Raw genomic sequence first — 24,258 nt, forward strand, 5'->3', positions numbered from 1 at the left:
TCTTGGCATAATAAATATAAGTCCTTCTTAGAAAGCCTTAAAAACCTATAATAATTCAGGTTGAAGCCCTAAACATACTTAAAAGTAACATGTATTGAAGGTAGTGGGAGTCATCTCTTTTTTTTTAAAAAAATGCACAGAGTGTGCTGAAAACATCTACAAACTAGCACATTCTGTTAGAATCCTAATTTCTGAAACAGTCCCCTCCAGGCTCTTATTACTCCCAGTGCTACCATCTGGAGGAACCTGTGACACACAGAAAAAAAAGAAATGAATTTTAACCTAATAAAAAGAGGGAAGGGGTTAAAAGTAGGGAGAAGCTCCTCACATGCTTAAGCTGTCTTAGTTATCTTATTTAAAGATGGGGCAGAAGAGGAACCAAATCAAGGTTATTCTGGCAGTGTTTATCATTCAGTTTGCATTTATTTCATTACTTCTTTCCTGAGAAATGCTACCTCTCACTTTTCTCTTGTCTCTTGGCAATTCTTCCTTCTCTGAGCAGCGGGCATATTCTTTCTTGATATTAATGGAGTGTCATCTTTTCAGTGACTGTTTTGTGTCACATGCTACTTTCTACAGGAGAATAGTTGAGTAGAATCACTAAACAATATGTTTAAACCATGACTTGTTGAATAATGCTAAATCATGATAAGTAGTTTGCAGACGACAGTGATTGGATTGACCTAAGATGCAAAGTCAAAGCCATACAAAATCATCTTGTGGATCAGCAGAAGGTATAAATCCAGGCACTGACTCTGATCAAGAGATGTAATCTGCTACAAATGGATCAGTTATAATCTGGTTGAAGTAGCCTGCCAGGATGTAAACCCAAAAGCCGTTTATCACATTTGTGAGTCATTGAATGTACAACTTCAAATTGAACTCTAATGTTGTTGATTCCTGAAGTTTCCCTTTGCTTGTTCAGCAGTTTTGAGTGTTCAGTTTGCTAACTTGAATGAACTTATTGGAACAGTTGCCTTACAAGTAGTGTTAAGTCAACCATTATAACCCCTGCATGATGAATAAAAGGACTGAGGGTGACAGGGTATGATTTATTTAAGGCTACCAAATGAGTTAATGCAGAGGTCAAATTTGAACTATGGCCTTTTCAATTTCAATTAATAGTTTACCCTTTCAACAGTTAAATCACACTTGCTTGTATGTAATATTATTTATAGTAACAAAAGTGGTCCAGAACATTTGGTCTGCACAATGGCAGGAAAGATGTGGGACATTGCAAATATGTGAAAAGTCTCTTTTCAGATTTTTCTGAATAATCCACGGTAGGATTTATCTCTGTTCAGTATTGGCTATGTGTAAAACTTTGTCACCTTTGTAGTTCAACCATTTTTGTTCCCAGGATGGCTAAACAGCATCTCTTATCTAAATCTTTTCATGTCTGCCCATTTAGAAAGACCACCAATAAGAAGGAAGTATTGATTCTTCGTTGTTGATGAATAGGACAAAGTGTGTTTTCAGAATAACTCCAGCTAAGAGGGGAAAGACCAGGTCAGATGGTTTAATGTTTTTTTTAGAAAAAAACACCATTCAGGGAATTGCGAACTTTTTCACACAAGCCGAGAAATGAGAATATTAGCTCTATCCTTGAAACGGTCTGGATGTGTAGCTTTTACCAAAGTCTTGTTTTATGTTTGGTAGAAAAAGAAAAGTCTGGTAGAAAAAGAAAACTCTACCCACAAGCCCTTTGTTTTTTTCATTGGTGACCTTCCTTGACCTTCCTCGATGTCCTCAAGGTAGAGAGAATTAGTGGAAAGATGTTAAGCTACTGTTGTTGTACAGATGTTTGGTCCAGTAACCAAAGTGCTTGTTGGCTAAATAAAATGACTTTGTCCCTATTGAAAGCTGCTTTCCCTTTCATGTGCTTCCCCCCAGCATAGTGTCAGTGTGTCCCTGCTCCTGACAGCCCTATAGCCAGGCCAAGGGTAAAAAAAAAAGGGTAAAGCTGCTGCTGTTTAGCTCTTCTAGGCTTCAAACATTGTGTCCGTTGGCCTCTCAGCAGCTGTGGGCCTTTTGTGCCATTTCAAAATTCCCTCCCTCTCCAGGTAGACGTTGGATTAATTCTTACTGAGGAAGAACAGAAGTGGGCTGACTAGGGTGAGAGTCTAAGTGATGAGAGGAGGTGATAAAGTGAGTGGTATTTATAGGCTCTGGCCTGAATACAGCACACACAACAGATGAAAGAAGATGGCTCTAGAGAAGAAGAATGTTCTGCTACAGTATAAGTTTCTAGAGATTCTCAGTCATCCACGTCATGATGCTTTTTCAGGAAGCAACTAGACTTTTTTTTTCTTTGAAGATGTTTTGCTTCTCATCCAAGAAACGTATATTCAGCTCTGACAGGATAGTGGGGAATAGAAATGTTCTGCTCCAGTGGGGTGGGGGTGGGGGAGCAAATGTTTCCACAAAATTACTCAAGTCAGGTCTTTTTTGGGTGACATGAGGATATGCTTCTGTTTGCCTGTTTCTGATGAATTTACTTCACCTGAAATACAGTTTAAGAAGTGCTCTGTCTGCTACCTGCTACAGACAAAAGTTATCATATTAGAAATGCTGTCCATGCTTTGGGGCTAAAAATGGAAACTACATCAGTTCTGGAGGGACAGCAGACTTCAGGTTCCTCATGAGGTGAGCTGAATAGCTTTTGGTGGTTTGGTAGCTGGCTTCTGAGTATTTTGAAGACTGAAATGAGTTTGTAATTGAAAGTTACAGTATTGTAAAAAAAATGAATTGAAGAGGATATCTGAAGCCTAAGGTCAAACTCTCCTTGGTGTTAGAACTCTGAGCTTGGTAGTTTGTTTGCAGCAGGGGTGAATTTCAGCAGGTTCTGATCAGTTCTGGAGAACCGGTAGCAGAAATTTTGAGTAGTTAGGAGAACCAGCAAATACCACCTCTGACTGACCCTGCCCCCATCTACTCTCTGCCTCCTGAGTCCCAGCTGATCGGGAGGAAATGGGGGATTTTGCGGTAACCTTCCCCTAGGAGTGGGGAGGAAATGGGGATTTTGCAGTATTCTTCCCCTGCCACACCCACAGTACCATTAGTAAAAAAAAATGAATTTCACCATTGGTTTGCAGACATAAATAACATCATCAGTGCACTAATGATGTTACCTAGTCAGATAGTGAAACATTTGCAAATGAACATCCAAGCTCAGTGTGATTTTCTGTTTGCAAGAATCACTCCTCTTTATTTGGAAAACAGACAGGTGAGCAAGGCAAACATCACCTGCTAAGAGGTGTTTCAAAATGTGGATAGCAATGATGGCATTCCAATTCAACACATCTGAGGAAGATCTGGTGGGATAAGATTGGACTTTGGCCATTGTTTCTGAAGGTGACCACTTTTATTTTAGAGGACCATCATTTCAAGCGATTAAAAATATTCACCAAGTGTTTTGGGAGGCTGATATAAATAAAACACATTCTTAAGTCAGTAGTGTAATAATCAACTGCTGTGTGAAAGATCCTTGCTAGTAGTCTCTATGGCTGTTGAAATTCTAGAATATTACCACTGACTTGTCTTCAGAGGGGAAATGAGGCAGGTATACACACTCTAGTTTTATGACAATTCACCATGACCAGCTTGCAATGGCCAAGTTGCCGTGGCCAACTCACTGTGGCCAACTCAGCATGGGACAGCTCGCCATGGCCACCTTGCCATGGGACAACTCATTGCAGAACAAGAGTTACTCTTAACATCAAAGGAATGGTGGAATGGAAACACTAAAGAAAGGATGCAAAAGGAGGGACGAAATGAAACGTGAATGACAAAAAATTAAAATATTTGTATTTCTTTAAAATAATTAAATTGAAATTGTTAAATTATCATGCAGTGAGTTGGCCCATGTCGAGTTGGCTGTGTTGAGTTATCCTGCAGCAAGTTGGCTGCAGCACGTTGGCCATGGTGAGTTGGCTGCAACAAGTTGGCTGCGGTAAGTTGTCCCATTCCGTGCACTCCAACTTTTGCAAGGCAGTCTTTCCCCCTTCTGTTTTCCTAACCCTAACTTTAAACTTTGGTGGCAAGGAAGAATTTCCTGAGGATATACTGAAGTCAACAAAGCTTTTTCCAACAGGAGGACTGGGACCTTCAGGTTTTTTCCCTCCACTAAATCTGTCTTGATTCAATTTCAAATTCACAGAGTTCCTTCCCAGCTCAGTCCACATTGCTGTCATTTTTTGCTTTTCTTTCCCCTCACAGGATTTATTTTATTATGACAAAATAAAGCAACGAAGACTGAATTAGCCATTCTGAGAGGGCACCCATAGCCCTCTAATTCCCATCTTTCCACATGTTCAGGACAGTAGCGACCCCTGAGGGTTGGAGGGGAAAGGAGAAGAGGGAGTTCCCTAACTGCTACCTTATAATTGCTCCATGTTAAACTGGGTGAAGATGAACCCACAGCAGGTCCCTGTTGCTCAGGAGCAATGAAGCTGTGGTTGCACCACAATTTATCCTTTCAACTCAATGACAGGAGGGAAGCGATTAAGATGACTGCGAGGAGCAGTCTTTGAAGAAGATCTTGAGATGCTGCTGAGCTATTCCATCCAGATGCTGCTGAGCTAATCCAGCTATTTTCAAGAATGATTTAATCCATAATCTCTAAATCACATAATGTTGCATTGGCCTTTCACCATAGTTAAATGTTTAAAACATTTAAATTTTAAATAAACATGCAAATGATACCCATGACTTGTTTCCTAAATTCATGATACCGTGTATGATTTTCATTATACATTTTAAGACTACCGCTCTTTTTGTCCTTTAGCATTCTCTTAACCAGCCATATTACATCCTATAGGAAAGGGTGTCCATTTGCTTCCTTCTGTCCAGGAGAGGTCCATGTTCTTGCAGTTTTGAATTTTCTTCAGTTCTTCTTCTTCAAACGCTTGTTAAGTCTGCTCTTGCTGAGCTGTAAGATTGCTAAGTTCAAAACAAATGCAGTTTAACCAATTTAGCTACATGGAAGCAAGAGACCTAATTAATCATGATGGTCAAATGTCTCCTGCTTTTGGAGCTGCTTCAAATTTTGCATTCCTTCTTGGCCACTTGAAAAGCTTCTGTGTTACTCTTAACTTCTTTGAAGCAGCCCTTATTGAATTTAAATGTATTCACTCACCCGTGATTGCTGCCAAAAAGCCCTTGTCTGTGCTTGCTACTTGTTTTGTGTGTTGTCGTTGGTGGGGGGGAGATCTAATGTTTAAACTTCTCCAGCCCTCTAGCTTCCATGCTTTATTCCAATCTCATCTGGATGCTCCAGTTGGGAGAACTTAATAGTTACCCTTTTCTTCTCTCCTAGGGATTAGCATCTGAACCTATAGGAATGGAAAGTCTATTAACAGTACAAAGTTCTCGAGCAACTTTATTCCAAAAAAGTCCTGCAGATACCAAATAGCAATGCTGCAACCGAAGTGTGCACTGCAGTCCTCCTTGCTTTTAAATACCAAATTAGGAACAGTTGTGCCTTCTTTTTGATTCATTGTTAAAAATAATCTGTGGGTTGCTTACTTGGCTGGATGCGAAGCATAAAAGTTGCTGATGTCTGGTAATAGGTTCCCCCCCCCTCCCTCCCCTTTGCTCTCAGAACTAAAGGAAACTTATGAATAATGCAGCTTCAGGCAGCAATGGTATTAATGAATGCACAAACCCTTTGGTCTAGTGAAGCCAGAACGTCATCCAATGCCTTTGCCAGTGGAGAACGTTAATCAGGTCTCTCTCTCCACCTCTCATAACCATTGGACCTTGTCCCATAAGCGTTAGGTTAATAAAACAGGACTTTGGAATGGGGGCTAAGCATCCATCCTAGAATGTGGTAGGGTTTATTTGTTATGCTATGTGAAAGAGGCTGGAAAAGCCATAGTAAATTGAACTTAGAAATTCAAGGGAGATTGTAGCCCTTTTTAAGACCACCCTTTTGTCGAGAAGGGCCTTAACTACTTTCTTCTTTCATTTTTTTCCTCTTTTCCCCTCTTCCCCCTGCCTTTGCCTCTTTTTAGTCACCGTATTTCCAAGAAACCTTTTGATTTTTGTTTCTCTAACATGACCAAAACCAATAAAATCCTAAGCAGGAAATGGCTACAAATTCCTTGAACTCCTTCTCCTTCTCCTCCTTCTCCAGGCAAGACATGCTAACAAATCCCTGGTAATGATGATGGTGAGAGAGCAAGAGAATAAAGAAACTGCTTCTTAAGCAGTGGTGGCCTCCTCAACTATCTATTATCCAGTCCTCATGCCCATTTTTCATTGCCTCCCATCAGCTGCTTTCTGGACCAGCAACTAAGAGCTATATGAAATTAACCAAAGAAGTATGGTCTCGTGGAGAAAGAACTCAGAGGCAATAATGTAATGCTGAGCAGTAGGGAAGATACAGGGGTGGGCTTCAAAAATTTCAGCAATGGATTCTCTGCCCAGTTGCTTGCTGGGCATGGCCATGGTGGGCGTGGTCTAGCTGCCCTCCTGCATCATGGGGGGGGTGTTTTCACCTTTTCTGAGAGAGAGTGAGAGAGGGAGGGAGGGAGGGAGGGGGGAGAGGGAGAGAGAGCGAGCCTCTTTCTAGAGTCTCCACATCTTTTCTACATCGTGGCGACCAAAACTGAATGCAGTATACCAAGTGTGGCCTTACCAAGGCATTATAAAGTGGTATTAACACTTCCTGTGATCTTGATTCTACCCCTCTGTTTATGAAGCCTAGAACTGCCTAGAATATGCTGGCTCATATTTAAATGGTTGTCCACTAGGACTCCAAGATCCCTCTCACAGTTACTAGTATTGAGCAAGGTACCACCTATACTGTACCTGTGCATTTCGTTTTTCTTGCCTAAATGTAGAACCTTACTCTTTTCACCATTGAATTTCATTTTATTAGATAGTGCCCAATGTTCAAGTTTGTCAAGATCCTTCTGTATCTTAAGCCTATCTTCTCAGTGTTGGCTATTCCTGTCAGCTTGGTGTCATCTGCAAATTTGATGAGTTCCCCATTTATTCCCTCATCCAGATAATTGATGAAGATGTTGAAGAGTACTGGGCCTAAAACAGAGCCTTGGGGTACTCCACTGCATACTTCCCTCCATGTAGATGCAGTTCCATTGAGGACTACACATTGAGTGCAGTTGGTCAGCCAGTTACGAATCCATCTGGTGGTGATGCTGTCTAACCCACATTCTTCTACTTTATCTAGTAGTAGGTTATGGTCTACCTTATCAAATGCTTTACTGAAGTCCAAGTAAACTATATAGATGGCATTCCTCTGGTGTACTAATTTTGTCACTTTTTCAAAGAATGCAATAAGATTAGTCTGGCATGATCTGTTTTTGACAAACCCATGTTGCCTTTTGGCTATTACTTTGTTTACTTCTAGGTGTTCACTAATTCGTTGCTTGATTATCTTTTCCAGAATATTTCCTGGAATATAGGTCTATAGTTTCCTGGATCTATTTTTTCCCTTTTTTTTTGAAGATGGGAACCACATCAGCTCTTTTCCAGTCCTCTGGCAGGTCCCCGGTGCCCCAGGATTTCTGAAAGATATAGTTCAGTGGTTCTGAGATCTCATCTGCCAGTTCCTTCAGAACCCTGGGGTGTAATCCATCCGGTCTTGGTGATTTGAATCCATCTAGGGTAGACAGGTGCTCACTTACCATTTTCTTCCCTATTTCAATTTGTGTTCCTAATCTGATTTTTGTGGTGCTGTTTTTGATAGATTGGATTGTTTTATCCCTTTGTGTAAAGACAGATGCAAAAAAGGAGTTAAATGGTTCTGCTTTCTCCCTGTTGCTTGTCACCTTCTTGCTGCTTTCTCCCAGCAATGGACCAATTGTTTTCTTAACCTTTTTCTTGTTTTTAATGTTGGAAGAAGCTTTTTTTGTTATTTCTTTTACTTTTGTGGCAAGCCTTTCTTCACTGTGAGCCTTAGCTTTTTTTTCTTCATCTTTACAGGCACGGGCTATTTGCTGAGATTCTGCCTTAGTTATGTCCCCCTCTTTCCACTTTTTATACTTAACTTTGTCACAGACAGGAATTATCAACCTACACTTTGCTTATTGATAGAAAGGTATCTTGAAATATCTGAAGAGCTGCATTCTGTGTCTCTCCGTCAGAGGCCTGCCTCTTTTCTCTGGATGTGCTTATGCCTTCCAAAAGCTTTTTGCCTCAGTACCGATTTCCCCAAAGAAGGACAAACTACCTGCAAATAAAAGCTTGCTTTCTGTTTGACTCATTTAGTACTTGTGGTACTACATCTGTTATGACAGTCTGGAGGGAAGATTAAAGACCAATGAGAAGAGATCTGTTATGGTGATAGAGGATGCAAGTCTTGAATGTGAAGCTCTACATAGTGCAATATTCAACTGAAAGAATGATTTCCTAAATAGTTTTATAGCAGGCCAGAGATGCTTGAAGCTTAACTCAGACACCGTTGGGTGTAGCAAAAAGTTAATTGATCGAGCAGTTGAGTCGCAATCTTTGCTAAAGGATGGGTGTCTGAGAAAAGACAACATATAGATAATATGCATATTGACTGGATGTAGGGAAACTAGACAGTTTAATGTTTATTTTGACCTATGTGGTTAAAAAGACCATGGGAAATATGCCATTCTGATCCCTGATTGAGCAGAAGGGATGTGTAGAAGTAAGTTGCCTGAAGGTATACAATGCATGAGATGCATTTATTGTCTTGGCAAGATGCCATCTGAGTGCAAAGGAATAAAAGCTTGCTTGATTCAGCATTTTTGGCAGCTTGATTGAAAATTGTATTGTAGAATCTGATTGTAGAATCAGTCTTGTGAAATATATATCAAAAAGAGAGACAGTCTCTCTCTTTACCCCCCCCCCACTTTTTTCCCCCTCCAGAACAGGAGGGTTTGAAATCCAAGGTTATATTACTTTTCCACAAGTGCCCAAAAGGCTGTGGATTCCCATGGAATATTAAAAAGTCAACCCAGTTCCAGGGAGTGGAGCTATGGGAGTTCAGGAGGGATAATCTGCACTGGTATGTGGGAAAGACCTTGAGAACGGGGTGAAGAGACTGCCTAGGAAATGGCCAGATAAGAGACAGCATAGCCTGCAGCTGGTAGTGTGGAGGGGAGGGCAAGAGGCTCAGAAATGTTGTTTTACCATAGAGTAGAGTTAGTTTATCTGGTCATGTTTCCTGTTTTGTTTTCCCGGTAAATCTGACATAACTGCAGTCAGGTCAGGATTGCCAAATGGCAGAATGAACTCAGTAGCTGATGCAGTGGTTTAGAACAAGGGAATCTATTTGGTACTTATACACCATAACGTTTAAGTACAAAATGCATTATTATTACTTTTTTGAATAGCCCCATACAGGTTAAGTTGGATGTGTAAATTATTTTTTAATAGTTCTGTGGTTCCTTCAACTTTTCTTTACATACACACATACAAACACACATTTATTAAATTTATATGCCATCCATCTTATTAGGAACACACACACACACACAAACACACACACACACACACACAACAGTTGGCAGTTCCTGTTCTACAACCTATATTACAGGGTCACCTTATCGGGCATCCACCCTATAATTCCAGTGTGTGTGTGAGAGAGAGTTTGCACAATCTCTGTTCCCATGCAGTGATTAAAAATTTAAAAAATGCAAAATAATTTATATAATACAAGTGCCTGGCTATGAAGTGGAGATCTGTAATTATGTTACTCAGACTTTCCTTCCATCTTTCAGAAACAACACAACCCATCAGTTTGACCATGGGAACCGAATGGGTAGAGAATTTAATCTGTTACGTTGTTGCATAATTGGAAATAAAATGAAGATGAATTACTTTAAAGTGAATAAAGGATTTAACTGATCTAATGATAGCAATAGCACTTAGACTTATATACTGCTTCACAGTGCTTTACAGCACTCTCTTAGCAGTTTACAAATGTCAGCATATTGCCCCCAACAATCTGCCTCCTCATTTTACTAACCTTGGAAGGATGAGTCAACCTTGAGCCGGTCAGGATCAGACTCCTTTCTGTAGGCAGTTAGCCTGCAATACTGCACTATGGCTTATACTGTATATGACCTGTGGTGGCGTAGTGGTTAGAATGCAATACTGCAGGCTACTTCTGCTGACTGCCGGCTATCTGGAATTTGGCAGTTCAAATCCCACCAGACTCAAGGTTGACTTAGCATTCCATCCTTCCAAGGTTGGTAAAATGAGGACCCAGATTGTTGGGGGCAATATGCTGACTCTGTAAACTGCATAGAGAGGGATGTAAAGCATTGTAAAGTGGTATATAAGTCTAAGTGCTACTGCTATTCTAAACACTGCACCACAATGGCTCTTACATGTAAATGATTATTATCTGCATTATAATAATGAAGTTGATGGCCTTTGAATTGTGATTTTGGCTAGTACTAGACATCCATTTTTCTCTGACTGTAAGAATGCTGAATGCTGCTGCCATTGTAGGATTTGCTTCCTATCAATGTATCTTTGATAGTTATGTAAAAAGCAAAAAGGAGATAGGCTATGATTATGTAGCTGAGTTAAAAGCAAATGTAGACATCCAGTTGGGCAAAATGGAGTACTTTGTCATGGACAGCCTTGGTTTTTGCAGGGTTCAGGCCCCCCTCATCCCTTGAAAGTGTCTTCAATTAGGAGAATCCTCTTTTTCTAGTCTTACATCCATAGGAGGACAAAACAAAAATATCTGAACACAGTGAATCAGTAAGACTCTGGATAGCCCTTCAAGGTAGATCAGACTAGGAATCCAATGTTACATCGGTCAGCACTACTTTTATTCTAAAGTTATAGTAATAGAATCTTGCAAGTCTGAATGTACTTCTGTCCTCTCTACCTTTATCTTTCAAGTGAACTAGGGAAAGTTTTGTTGAGATATTTACTCAAGATACATTCCTGCCCCAAACTCAGTTCCCTTTTATGTGACCTTTGTTTTGGAAGGTGCATTTCCTCCTGTCCCTCAAGGCTGTTCCTTCTGCCCTCTATAATATGTGATTTCATCAACATGGACTGCCAGCCTTCTTTCAAGAATTTCTTTATGACTACTGTGTCAATTGATTTTCAAGACTGCTTCTTAGATGATTATTGGATAGTTTTCTGACCACACTTCAATATGCTCCTTTTATTTTTCAAATAATTATATCTAAGAAGCAACTGATGGCACTTTAATTCACCGCTGCTGGGAATACATGTGCAAGACTCTTCAAAGAGAAACAAGGGAACAAAACTTTTTGCAGGTTCTGGAAATGGTTTGAGCTTGGAACAGATTGGACAACCTCTTGGGGTTAGAACATGTCAGTTTCAAAATATTTTTGCTCTCCTCTAGATTGGGAGTCAGTGATGAAACCTTTGCCATTTTTACAGCTGTAAGCCCTGCATCTTATTCCTCGTTTTATTCCTTGGGTGGAGAAGAAGATCCTATCTTTTTTTTTTTCACTGTGAAACTGAACAAGGAAACAGTGGATTACCCAATGGGTGACTAATATTTGAGAAACCTCAGAAGAAAAACAAGATGGGTGGATTTGTGGATTTCTCAGACAAACAAGTGGCCATATCTTCTGGTAGCCATTTCTTTAAAAAAAATGGAAAACAGAAAATGACTCATGCATTTAAATCAGATCCTCTCTTTTATCCTGTCGTTAATCTGCTGTTGAGTTGTATGTGCTTCTATCTATCCTGGATTTTCTGTAAGAAAATCCATCAACATGGGTTGTTTCTGCATACCACTTGTCACAGTTTTAAGTGTTAACAGTAGCAACTCAGGGGTGTGCCATCTTATTGTTGTAAGCTTGACATAGTCACAGCATGTAGAGCACTTCTCCTTATCCAGTGCCCTCTTTCTTGGCAAAGTCCTTACCGCTCAATTTTCTTTATTGAGAAATGTCAACAGATTAGAGGAGAATCCCTCTGGGCGGACAAAATGCTGTCACAAAAGGTGTTAGGCTTTCTGTGATTGGATTACCACATGGCCACCTGTCAACTGCCTTGGTGCCTTCTCAGTCTCTGAACTCTTCTTCACATTAGAACAAGGTGGCATTTTTCTTGAGGAACTTGTTTCCTCCACTCAAGGTTTTTCTGTGTTTAGACTAAAGAATGTTGGAGATTAGAACTGTCTGAGCAGAATACTAAATTTAGGAAGACTAAGTAGGTAATGGGCAAAGAAGATTAATTCTTTGGCAGGCTAAGTACATTGCTGCACCTATGCCAGCATCTTGTGGAGGAAATCTTAAACCACATAGCCTGTTACTATCTGAGGCTCATGCATTGGTTCTGTAGGATAGTCCTGCTTCTCCTGCCAGAACATTGCCCAGTTAGTCTTAGAGCTTCTTTCTTGATTCTGTTTCAGGGCCACACTTTTATACCTTTTTAACCATTTGAAGAGCATCTGGTCCAGGTGATCATCTAGCAAAACTAGAGATGGCAATACATTGGAGGATTGACGCATGCCAATGATATAAACCAGGGGTGTCAAAGTTGATTTCATTAAGGGCCGCATCAGGGTTGTGTTTGACTTTGGGGGGGGCATGGGGGGGGCATGGTCAGGGTGGGCATGGCCAGCTCAACATCACTTGTGTCTGGGGTGCCTGCAGCAGCTTCCTGCAGTGCTTGGCCAGGGAAAATAGGACTTGGGAGCTCCATTTTCAGCTGTGATAGCCTGCTCCAGCACATGGGCCTCCCAAGTTCCATTTTTGCTGGCAGAGGCACTGCGGGCCAGTCCTTTGCTGTTTCCAGGATGGTCCTGTGGGCCAGATCTAAGCATCATGCATGCCGAATCCTTGAGTTTGACACCCCTGATATAAACAGAATTGAATTACATATCAGAAACCAGAGCCAAGTTAGGTGGCTCTGCCTCATATTCTGCCACATTTTGGTATTCCTCCCTCCCTCCTTTCCTTCCTCTTCCCTCCCTCCCTCCCTTATTCATTCCTGTCTTGTCCTTCTTACACATAAACTAACAACAATATCCTACCGTTTTTGCAAGAGTATTCTTTAAATGGCACAGAGTTTGGGATTCTGAAGGTACATTCCATGATCCTGAGAGCAGCTTGTGGGCCTAAACTTGCAGATTTCTTATCTCAGACCTAAAACACAATGCCTGTCAGCCATTGACATTTGGATGGCCCCAATTTAGGGAAGATCTGATCAAAATCCCCCAAAGAAAGAGCAGACAGCATCTGTGTATACGCATGAATATATGCATACAGAAAATATATATTCTGCTTTCTTATTGCTACACTGTGTTACTCCCCATAAGGCAACTCAGCTGAAACTAATTCTTTTCCCAATAAAATATCTGTGGATATATCCATGCAAACACACAACAGAGAGACACCACACACACACACACATACATACACACAGTTGTGCCTGTGGTTTCTGGCCTATCTACCCATCCATCCCTGAAGCCACACTTCAAAAAAATAGTAGAATCAGAACAACAACAAAAACAACAAATCCTTTTCAACTATGATTAATTTCCTGTAAAAATAATGCATAATATTAAAACATTTCAATATCTCAATCTAGCCTACAAGCCTGGGATTTCCTGGTTATCTCCTATCCAAATCCTAACCACCTCAGTCCTGCTCAGCTTCTGAAATTAACCCAGGGTGAGTCAGGTACTGTTGCTATTACTACCTGGCTGTTGTATGTAGGTGCTCTTTCTTTTGTGTGCGTGTCCCAGGAACACACAATTTCTGTGCCATTGTGCACGTCTTGGTACAACATTGAGAATTTTGATCCATTGTGGTGGCTAATTAAAAGCCAGTTTCGTGTAGTGGTTATTAAGGCAGAAAGGCTGGAAATAAGAAGACCAGGAGTTCTAGTCCTGCCTTAGGAACAAAGCCAGCTGGGTGACCTCAGACCATTTCTCTCAGCCCTAAAAAGAAAGCAAAGGCAACCACTTCTGAAACCTTGCCAGGAATACTGCAGGGACTTGTCCAGGCAGTCACCAGGAGTCAGCACTGATGCAAAGGCACACCAGAACAAAAGCAAAGCACATACCAGCCATTCTCTACTCATAGACAGAGAAATACATTAATGCAGACACCTGTATTTCATTCCTCCTAGCGCAAATTGTGGAAGTATCAAGGGTTTTGCTGTTTAGCTCAGCAGCTTGTGTCTTGGTTGTTGTGTGTGTGAGAGAGAACTCCTGTTCAGTCCTTACAAACAAGATTAAAATTCCGTAGGGAGGCAGCTCTACCCAAAACTAATCTCCAAGGGCCTCTAGACTCAACAGTGATATCTGCAATCCTTTTCCTCTCCACTCCTCCACTTCTTCTTCAAAAGCGTCTGCTATGCTTCTTTGCAAATGTAGATCTCCTTCCTCAATTCACAGCTAATGATTTGCCTCAAAATTAAAGGTTAAAGAGCCGCCGTGGCACAGTAGTTAGAATGCAGTACTGCAGGCTACTTCTGCTGCTTGCCGGCTGCCTGCAACCAAGCTCAAGGTTGACTCAGCTTTCCATCCTTCTGAGGTGGGTAAAATGAGGACCCAGATTGTTGGGGGCAATAGGCTGACTCTGTAAACTGCCTAGAGAGGGCTGTAAAGCACTGATGCAGTACCTTAGTCTTGGTGCTATTGCCATTGCTATTTTGCCAATTGATTGGTTAAAAATAATAATTAACATCTTCACATTTTAAGAATATGTGTAGTAGCCTCTCCCTCTATACCCGTGATGACAAACCTATGGCACGTGTGCCAGAGGTTGCATGCGGAGCTTTATTTGCTGGCATGGCACCTGTCAGCTCCGTGCGCATATGCGCACCACATAACTGTTTTTCACCCTTCCGGAGGGCCCGGGGAGGCATTTTCACACTCCCCAGCCTTCAGAGGCTCTCCTGAAACCTGGAGGGGGAAAGAACGGGCCCAATGGGCCAATTGGAAGTTCAGAAATGATCTGTTTCTGGCTTCGGAAGGGCCTCGGGGGGGGGAGGGTGTTTTTGCCCTCCCCAGGCTTCAAGAAAGCCTCTGGATCCTGAGGTGGGGTCATGTGTGCATGCACAGGTGCGTAGGGAGGATTGAATTGGGGTGAGCAGGCACGCAATTTTGGCAATTGCCAGAATTGGGGGGAAAACGGGCCTCCTGGAAAAAGGTTTGCCATCACTGCTCTATACAAAGTAATACACAAAGCAACTCAAAAAATTGCTACTCATATTTTAGGCTTTCTAACTTGATACTGTTCAGGTTTATGAATGTTGCAACCTAGACTTCTGGATAGCAATACGGCAGGAAAGACTGATTAGAACCATAGCAATGGCTGTAAATTTCTAGATGTGATAAATCAGCTGTTTGGTGACTCCTTGTTATTCTTTCCAGAGTGTAAGAAATTTGGAATGTCAGAGGGAAATTCCATCCTACAGTTAGGTCATAACTTTTGGCCCATTTAATCTTTTCTATTTAGAAGAGAACAAAAGAACAAAGTATTTGACTAGCGGTCAACAATATTGAAAACTTATTGTATTTGTAATCTACTCAGGAATCTTGAGTTCTCTACATGGAATACAAGACAATATTTAACAAAATCCATAAAACAATATAAGTGTAATATTTAATAATAGCATAGTGAAATGAATGTCTGTGTATGCCTTTGTGTTTCTTTGGTGAACAATGTTTAATCCATACAATGTTTTACTAGCTTGTAGTTTCTTGATATGGAGGGCAAGCGCAGACTGGCTAAAGTAATAGTAGGGCAGATGTAAGGCAGAAAAAAGTAGGATAGAAAGAGAAAGACTCATTCATATACCACCCTCCCTAAGTGCAACTTTATATCTGATGTTGTATTTATTAGCACTGTGAGATCTAATATCCCATTTGCCAATGTAACTCTTAAATCATTCATTTTTAGCATGTTTGGCATACACGTTTCCCTTCCCACCTTACTGGTAAATTTCAAATAAATCAAATATTTTCATCTGAATCTTTCAGGTATGTTTGGATATATTTTGTCTTTGGGACTCTGTGAATTTGCCAAATGGTCAGTAGCAAGAATTGGCTAAACTGCCAATGGCAGGAATAGATAAAAATAAACAAACAAACTTTTGAAGCAATGTCCTTATTTTTCTCATCAGTCTGCTAATTTCTTTATTTCTTTGCAGGGAATTGATGCCAAGGACTCTTGATGGCCAGATCACCATGGAGAAGACGCCCAGCTACTTTGTCACTAAGGAAGCACCAGCTCGCATCTCCTCTATGTCAAAGGACACCAAGCTCATTGTGGTGGTGAGAGACCCGGTCACCCGAGCCATTTCTGACTACACACAAACCCTTTCCAAGAAGCCAGACATCCCGTCCTTTGAGAGCCTGACCTTCAAAAACAGGACTACGGGCCTCATTGATACCTCCTGGAGTGCCATCCAGATTGGCATTTATGCCAAGCACCTAGAAAATTGGCTCCTGTACTTCCCGCTTGGGCAAATCCTTTTTGTCAGTGGGGAGAGACTGATCAGTGATCCAGCAGGCGAGTTGGGCCGCGTCCAGGACTTTCTGGGCCTCAAGAGGATCATCACAGATAAACATTTCTACTTCAACAAAACCAAGGGGTTCCCATGCCTGAAAAAGGCTGAAGGCAGCAGCAAGCCCCACTGCCTGGGCAAGACGAAAGGACGGACCCACCCCGACATTGACCAGAAAGTAATACAAAGGCTGCGAGAATTCTATCGGCCCTTCAACATGAAGTTCTACCAGATGACTGGCCATGACTTTGGCTGGGATTGATGGCACTTCCCAGAGTCAATCCCGTCTTTCAGCTTCCTTTCCTCCTATACATGTAGATAGGTCTATATGTAAAATGTACAGAAATCTATTTTATAATAATTTATTTTTTAATTCTTAAGCAATTAATTCACTAAGCTGCCTAACCCCACTGTAGCTCATAGCTGTCTTCTTGTTTAGTTTGAACATTCCATCGGGCTGAGTCTCGCCAGGATTTTCATCGCCTGGCTTCAGCATGTGCTGGAAAGTGCTTCCAGGTATTTTCCCAGGAGAACTTTTAATATTAAAAAATAAATAAGGAGGGTGGGTGGGTGTTGGCGAATAATGGTTAAGAGACAATGAGAAAAGCACAATCTTTATTGTTATTATTATTATTATTATTCTTTTTTTTCTGATACGGGTACTAGGCATGTCAAAAACAATTTTGTACAAGGCCCTTCATATTGCATCTCTGGGCTTTTTTCCTTCCTAGGTCAATCCACAAACATTTGTATTTTTGTTAGCTTGGAAATAGCTCGGAAGTAAAAAAAAAAACACGATTAAACCTCAGGCAGTTGCTTTCATGGTTGGGCGTGGCATATGCACAGAAGGAAACACTCTCCAGCTATGGAGTTGTTACTGCCTCCTGTTTCCCATTTTTGTTGATCAGATCTTAGCATTTCCCCTTAACTACAAAAGTTTTGTCACACAGTAGACTTTCTATATGATTATGTACAGCTTATCTGATCTCTCATTTTTAACTTCTTCCTGCTGAAGAAATGTGAAGTGATTACTTGGGAGACCAGAAATGACACAGTATTTAATTCTTTCAAGCTTAGTTTTCAACTGTTACAGAAGAAGAGTGTGAAGCCTCTGTTTGTTTTCTGAATCCCACTTTGATTTCTCACAATGACTGATCATTCCACAAGTGGCGTCCTATCCCATGAAACAAGCTAATACCATTAGCTCATTGCTACATTCAACCTGTTGACTGTGGCATGTTGACTGTGGCAATGAAATAAAGGCCTGTTTTTATGGGGCTTCGTTTCCTTCCAAAAATAGTTTAAATATAAGCACAAAACACAATACCATTTGAAATTAATTCCGTTTACTAAATGCTATAGATCAGAGGTGAGTGAACATTTTACAAGCTTGCTGAAAGAGGCACTAGAGATGGATATTTGGGAAATGTAGTTATCCAAACTTCATCAAATAATTTTACAAACCCTTAAGCTACTTTTTGTGTATATACCTAACAGCACTGTCCTGCAATGAGTGTCAAGAGTGAGTTTTTTCAGGGTGCTCCCATCTGGCAAACAAAATCCATTGCATATTGAGAGAATTTGTTACTCTTTGTTCCATCAGAAATTTTGTTCTCCATAGGTGTGAGCCTGAGTGCATTATAATAGAGTCAAAATAAGTTCTTAAGGTCCCCAAGACAAATGTGAATCAGACTGAATGGGATTATCACTTGTATTCTTATCTTGAGAGATAATTGGATATAGTAATAAACCAATGAGAAAATTATTCTGGGCGATTCCTCAGAGGAAAGCATGGATAGCCATACCAATACATATGCAAACACACTGGCTGAAGGCGTAGATTTTTCTGTAAATATTCATCCTTAACGTTGGGCTCTTGGTCTTGAGGAATGTATTACATCTTCTGACAAAATACAGTCTATAAGAAGAAAGACATTTGGATCGCCTTCTCATTAGAAGATGCAGCATATATGGTCACCCATATATACATCCATTTAACTCTGATATGTATTTGATAAACAGATGACTTTTTTCATATGGTCAATCCAACGAACATCCTTTGTTCTAGAACATTGGAGTGAATTTTAATTTCTAGGCCTTATGCTTTCTATTTCAAAACATTTTGATTTTGGGGGGAATGGAACTGCTGAGCGTACGCTTGGACTTTCTGATCTCTGTTTTGGAATGGGTGAAGGATGCTTTCCTAGTTGCATAAAGCATGATAGGTATGGTATCCACAAACCTTGCTTTCTGTGTGTGTGTATTTTTTTTGAGTGATGACATTGCCGTCAATTCACTGTTATAATATTGAACTGCTAATCGTGGCTGATCAGCCCACTCAATGGAAACCTTCTGAAGCCAATTTATTGAAGAGGCCTTACCTAAATATTAAATAAAGTAGCCATGAGAGGCATATATCATATGATATTTGAACTGCAAAGATAGTAGCCTTCATACATATTGCCAATTTTTGTTCCATTTGCAAGGTTTGGAGCTCTGGTTGTACGTCTTTTCAACCTATAACATTAATTTATGGCTGAGTTCCATTCAGCACTGCAGTATGTCCTGATATTAGCAATATTTTTGAGTTTGCTATAACATGTTGTGGGTTAGAATGGTACACTTGTAAAAGGAAACAAATGACAAGCAAAAACTGTAAATTGAATATTTTGTGGTATGTACAACACAAATTAATTTTACACAGAGGTTTCTAGGAAAATGGAATTCTGATTCATACTATTTGAAGAAATAAAATATATTTTACCAAATCATGAAGACTATATCATTCCTTTTCATTGACAAATTAAAGCTGCAGCTATCTTTCTTTGGAAAACTTTGGAACACTATCTAATATAGAAGGCAATATTCTGGCCTGGAATACCAGATGAAAGAGCACCACAGAGGAAACCCTCGCATCATCTTTGTTACTTTTATAACAAAAGTGTGGTTTCATGCCAGGATAGCTAGCAGATTTTGCAGTTTTTCTGCAGAAGAACGGAGTTGTCCTGCCATTGTGAAGAGGACAAGAAAGACGGCAGAACAAAGAAAATCATTCTGTTTAACTGACATGCACACACATACATAGATGTGGATAGATGCACAAAATGCAAACTCTATTTTAGTAGTGGCATCATTTATTCCCCACCCATTGGAAGAATTGAAAAGCAGTTAAACTAAAAACAAAGAAAAAAAAAACCCACACATACTGTATATTGCTACAACCCCCAGCCCCAGCGCCAGCCCACCTCTCAAATACTACTGTCCCCAACCTTGGGAAATTAGTGACTTGTCTTTCATGGCTTTCATCAAAGTTGACATCAACTTTTCCTAGCAAGATGCATGATAAAAATTTAAGAAACCAGATGAAAGTTTTAAAAGCCTTGGCTAAGGTTGAGATACTTCTGCCTTTTCTAAGGACACCAATTAAAGGGAATGGCACCTCTGGTTTTCAATCTGTTGTTATCTGGAAATGTGTGGAAGAACTTTGGTCTTCCCAGTTGTTACTGAATTGACCTTTCAGCAATTGGTCAAAGATGAATTCTGCAGTCCCCTGAGATTTGGAGAGCACTACTCCCAACCTATAGTCTAAAACAGCAAGTTTTCCAAATAATATAATAATAATAATAAATATTTATTTCTTAGCCGCACCCTCTCCCGAAGGACTCGGGGCGGCGTACAACAAAACATAGGAAATAAATATATCGACATACATATAACAAAACATATACCAAGACATATACACAACATATACAAGGAGGAGGTGAAGTGATAGATAAAAACAAGTAAAAACACAATGTTTAAAAACCCCTAAATAAATTGAATGCAATTAAAATACCCCAAATAAAAAAACCCGTCAGGAGCGATATAGTTGGATCAAAGTTGAGCCAGGCCAGCAGCTTGAAAAAGGTGGGTCTTGAGCTTTACACGAAAGGAGCGGAGGTCAGAGGTATTCCTAATATCCGGAGGGAGGTCATTCCACAGGGCTGGGCCCGCCACAGAGAAGGCTCTACTCCTAGGCGCCGCCCCTCGACACTGTCTGGTGGACGGCACCTGGAGGAGGCCCTCTCTGTGCGAGCGGATTGGTCGCAGGGATGTATGGGGCAGAATACGATCCCGCAAGTAACTAGGTCCTGAGCCATGGAGCGCTTTAAAGATTGTTATCAAAACCTTGAAACGCACCCGATAGACCACAGGAAGCCAGTGCAGCTCGCGCAGGAACGGTGTCACATGGGAGTACCTAGTACTCCCCATAATTACCCGCGCGGCTGCGTTCTGGACCAACTGTAGCCTCCGGGTGCATTTCAAGGGAAGCCCCATGTAGAGAGCGTTACAGTAGTTCAAGCGAGACGTCACCAGCGCATGAGTGACTGTGCGTAAGGCGTCCCGGTCCAGTAGGGGGCGCAATTGGCGCACCAGGCGAACCTGGTGGAACGCCCCCCTTGCCACGGCTGTCACATGGTCATCCATGGACAGCCGGGCATCCAGGAGGATGCCCAAATTGCGCGCCCGCTCCACGGGGGCAAATTGAATGCCCCCGATGGCCAATGATGGAATTAATTGGCTGAACCGGGGAGCCGGTACCCACAGCCACTCCGTCTTGGAGGGGTTGAGTTTGAGTCGGTTGTCATCCATCCAGATCCGTACGGCTTCCACACACCAGGACATCACTTCGATGGCCTCGTTGGGGTGGTTTGGGGTGGAAAAGTACAGCTGAGTATCATCAGCGTACAGATGGTATCCCACCCCGAAACCACGGATGATCTCACCCAGCGGCTTCATATATGTGTTGAACAGGAGTGGTGAGAGGACCGACCCCTGTGGCACCCCACAAGTAAGGGGGCGTAGGGTCGACCTCTCCTCCCCTGCCAACACACGCTGCGTCCGGCCAGAAAGGTAGGAGCCGAACCACCGCAAAACGGTGCCCCAGACCCCCAACCCCTCCAGCCGGCGCAGCAGGATACCATGGTCGATGGTATCAAAAGCCGCCGAGAGGTCTAATAGGACCAGGATAGAGGAACAACCTCTATCTCTGGTCCTCCAGAGATCATCCACCAACGCGACCAAGGCCGTCTCCATGCTGTGACCGGGGCGGAAGCCGGACTGGCGCGGGTCTAGATAATCATTTTCCTCCAGATGCCGTGGAAACTGGTAGGCCACCACACTCTCTACAACCTTCGCCAAAAAGGGAAGGTTGGAGACAGGACGATAATTGGCCAGCTCCAAAGGATCCAGGGAAGGCTTCTTGAGCAAGGGTCTCACCACCGCCTCTTTCAAGGCAGCTGGGAGAGACCCCTCGCTCAGCGAAGCGTTCACTAGGTCCAGGAGCCAGTCTCGTGTAACCTCCAAGGATGCCAGTACAAGCCAGGAGGGGCACGGGTCCAATAAACATGTGGTGGGTCGCAGTCGTCCACGCATTCTGTCCAAATCCTCGATGGCAACCAAGTCAAACTCCTCCCAGGTCGATTCCTCAAGACTCGCCACGGACGTCTCCATTGGACCACTAACAGGGGCCCAATCCTTCCGGATTTGAGCGATTTTATCCTGCAGATATTTCCCAAATTCCTCTGCTCTGCCCTGTAGAGGGGCCTCCCGTGGCCTCTGAAACAATTGGGAGCGGGACACCCGAAACAGGGCGGCAGGGCAGTTCTCTGCGGATGCAATGAGAGTGGCACAATATTGGCGTTTGGCCACTCTCAATGCCACAAGGTACGTCCTTAAATGGGCTCGTGCCTGTGTTCGATCAAGTTCGGAACGAGAGGATCTCCAACGACTCTCTAGACGTCTCTTGCGGCATTTCATCACCCTCAGCTCCTCGGTAAACCAAGGGGCCAGGGTGGATCGTTGCCGCCGGAGAGGCCGCAAAGGCGCCACCCGGTTCAAGGCCCCGGTAGTCGCATTATTCCACGCGACCACCAGGTCCTCTACCCGGGGGCGGGTCAAGGTTACAGGAGGTGGCCCAAGCTCCGTCTGGAACCTATCTGGTTCCATCAGGCGCCTGGGGCGGAACCATCTAGTGCTTTCCGGTTCCGCCTCCCCGCAGCGGGAGGTAGCACCAGGGAAGTCAAGACGAAGGAGTGAGTGATCTGACCATGACAGGGGAGTGATGGTTAAGTCCCCTCCTCCCAGATCACTCAACCACTGGCCAGAGACAAAAAAGAGGTCCAGAGTGTGTCCTCCCTCGTGTGTCGGGGAAGGAAGGGGCTATTTCCCCTTCCAGGAATAAGCTGTTCCATAGAAGGGGAAATTTCTGGAGAACACCTGAGCCCATTCTTACTAGTTTTCCTGATCCATGAGGACTTACTGACTGGTTTGTGATTACTTCCAACACCCACATTTTTCATAATGACATTCTAGCCAAAGAGATAGCTAGATGAGATCTGGAATGCTGAAATTCTCTCTGGAAAAAAGTGAGATCTGGAGATTGCCTATATGTACTCTGAACATCTGCTTTTTGTGAGCAGGTAGCAGAGATTTTTGCAACCCACTTGCACTTGCTCTGAGCTACTTAATCATTATCTGGATTGGATAGTTTTTTCTTTTGGAAATGCCAAAAGTGTAATGGATTATTTGTAATATTTATGTTATTATTTTTGATATCCAAGTAAGGGATTACTTCTAGTAATATTTAAAAAAGAATTGTTGATTATTTTTTTAATGTTTAATTGCTAAGAGAAGGATGAGGGGAGCTTAGACTAAATGGAAAGGGCCTATATACTTCTGTCATTTAGTATGTTTATTCAGTTTTACTGGATCTTTGCTGATTCATAAGTCTATCATTTTCTTTTTTAAATTATTTTTGTGCACCTGCAGGAGAAGTAGGGGAGAATTTTGGCAACCCAGAGCTTTCCCCAGGAGAGTCCCACATTAAGAAACCACATAGTCCTGAACTGGAGGGAGGAGAGGGTAAAAAGTTCTGGGTTGCCATACTCTAGAATTTCTCAAAATGAATCTAGTAATGTAGCTTTAGTTTGACAAGATTCTGTCAATTGGACTCAATTAAAATTCTCAGTGTTGTCTTGCCCAAGCCTATAGACAACACTGAGAATTTTAATTGAATTATCACCCTTAATAAAATACTGCACCTTACTGACTGCCTCATTTAATGACTTCAGATTTCTGCTGATGTAAAAAAAAAGTTCTGCCACCAATCCCTGCATTTACAAACTTTGCAGCATCCCATGGCCCTGTGATCACCATTTGTGTACTTCACAATTGGCTTCCAACAAGCAGAGTTAATGAAGGACAAGAAAGTAAAATGGAAAGTTATGGTCACAAGATTGCCCCACCTTTGGTATAAGAGGAAGGCAAAAGGAAACACGGTGAGACTTTCAAAATTATTATTTTTTAATTATCCTGTACAATAACACTAGCATTTCTTGTGTTCCTATTTTCTGAATTGGTCCTTCATGTTGGGCTGACAAGACCTGATTTTTTACATCACAACTGTTTCATATTATTTAGTGAAAATTGAGGTTCCTGTAACTCAGGGCTGTCAAACGTCTGCCCCTTGGGCTGGATACATCGTACGCTGGCCATGCCAACACTCAATTTAGCGAATGGAAAAAATTGTGATACATCATGTGATGATGCCATGATGATGTGAGTTTGTCACAACCTCCCTGTGATCCTTCTCAGCATGGTTGAAGCTTCATTTATCAGTGTGGTTCCCTCACCCTTTTCTTACTATCAATGCCAGGCAATAGGTTGACTCAGCCTTCCATCCTTCTGAAGTCAGTAAAATGAGGACCCAGATTGTTGATTGAGATATGCTGACTCTGTAAACAGTGTAGAGACGGTTGT

At 41.9% G+C, this 24,258-nt stretch overlaps 1 protein-coding gene across 1 annotated transcript in view; it reads left to right on the forward strand.

Annotated features, from left to right (window-relative positions):
- The window catches only part of LOC309398741 (heparan sulfate glucosamine 3-O-sulfotransferase 3B1-like), a 44,011-nt gene extending 24,793 nt beyond the window's left edge, over window positions 1-19,218 (forward strand). The window contains exon 2 of the mRNA XM_081965910.1: window positions 16,102-19,218. Coding sequence (XP_081822036.1) covers window positions 16,102-16,720 — 619 coding nt within the window. The 3' untranslated portion in view covers window positions 16,721-19,218. The remainder of the gene's footprint in view (window positions 1-16,101) is intronic.
- Window positions 19,219-24,258: the final 5,040 nt, after the last annotated feature.

The sequence above is a fragment of the Natrix helvetica genome (assembly GCF_964273705.1).
Source record: "Natrix helvetica genome assembly, chromosome: 1".
In the NCBI taxonomy this organism is placed as follows: Eukaryota; Metazoa; Chordata; class Lepidosauria; order Squamata; family Natricidae; genus Natrix; species Natrix helvetica.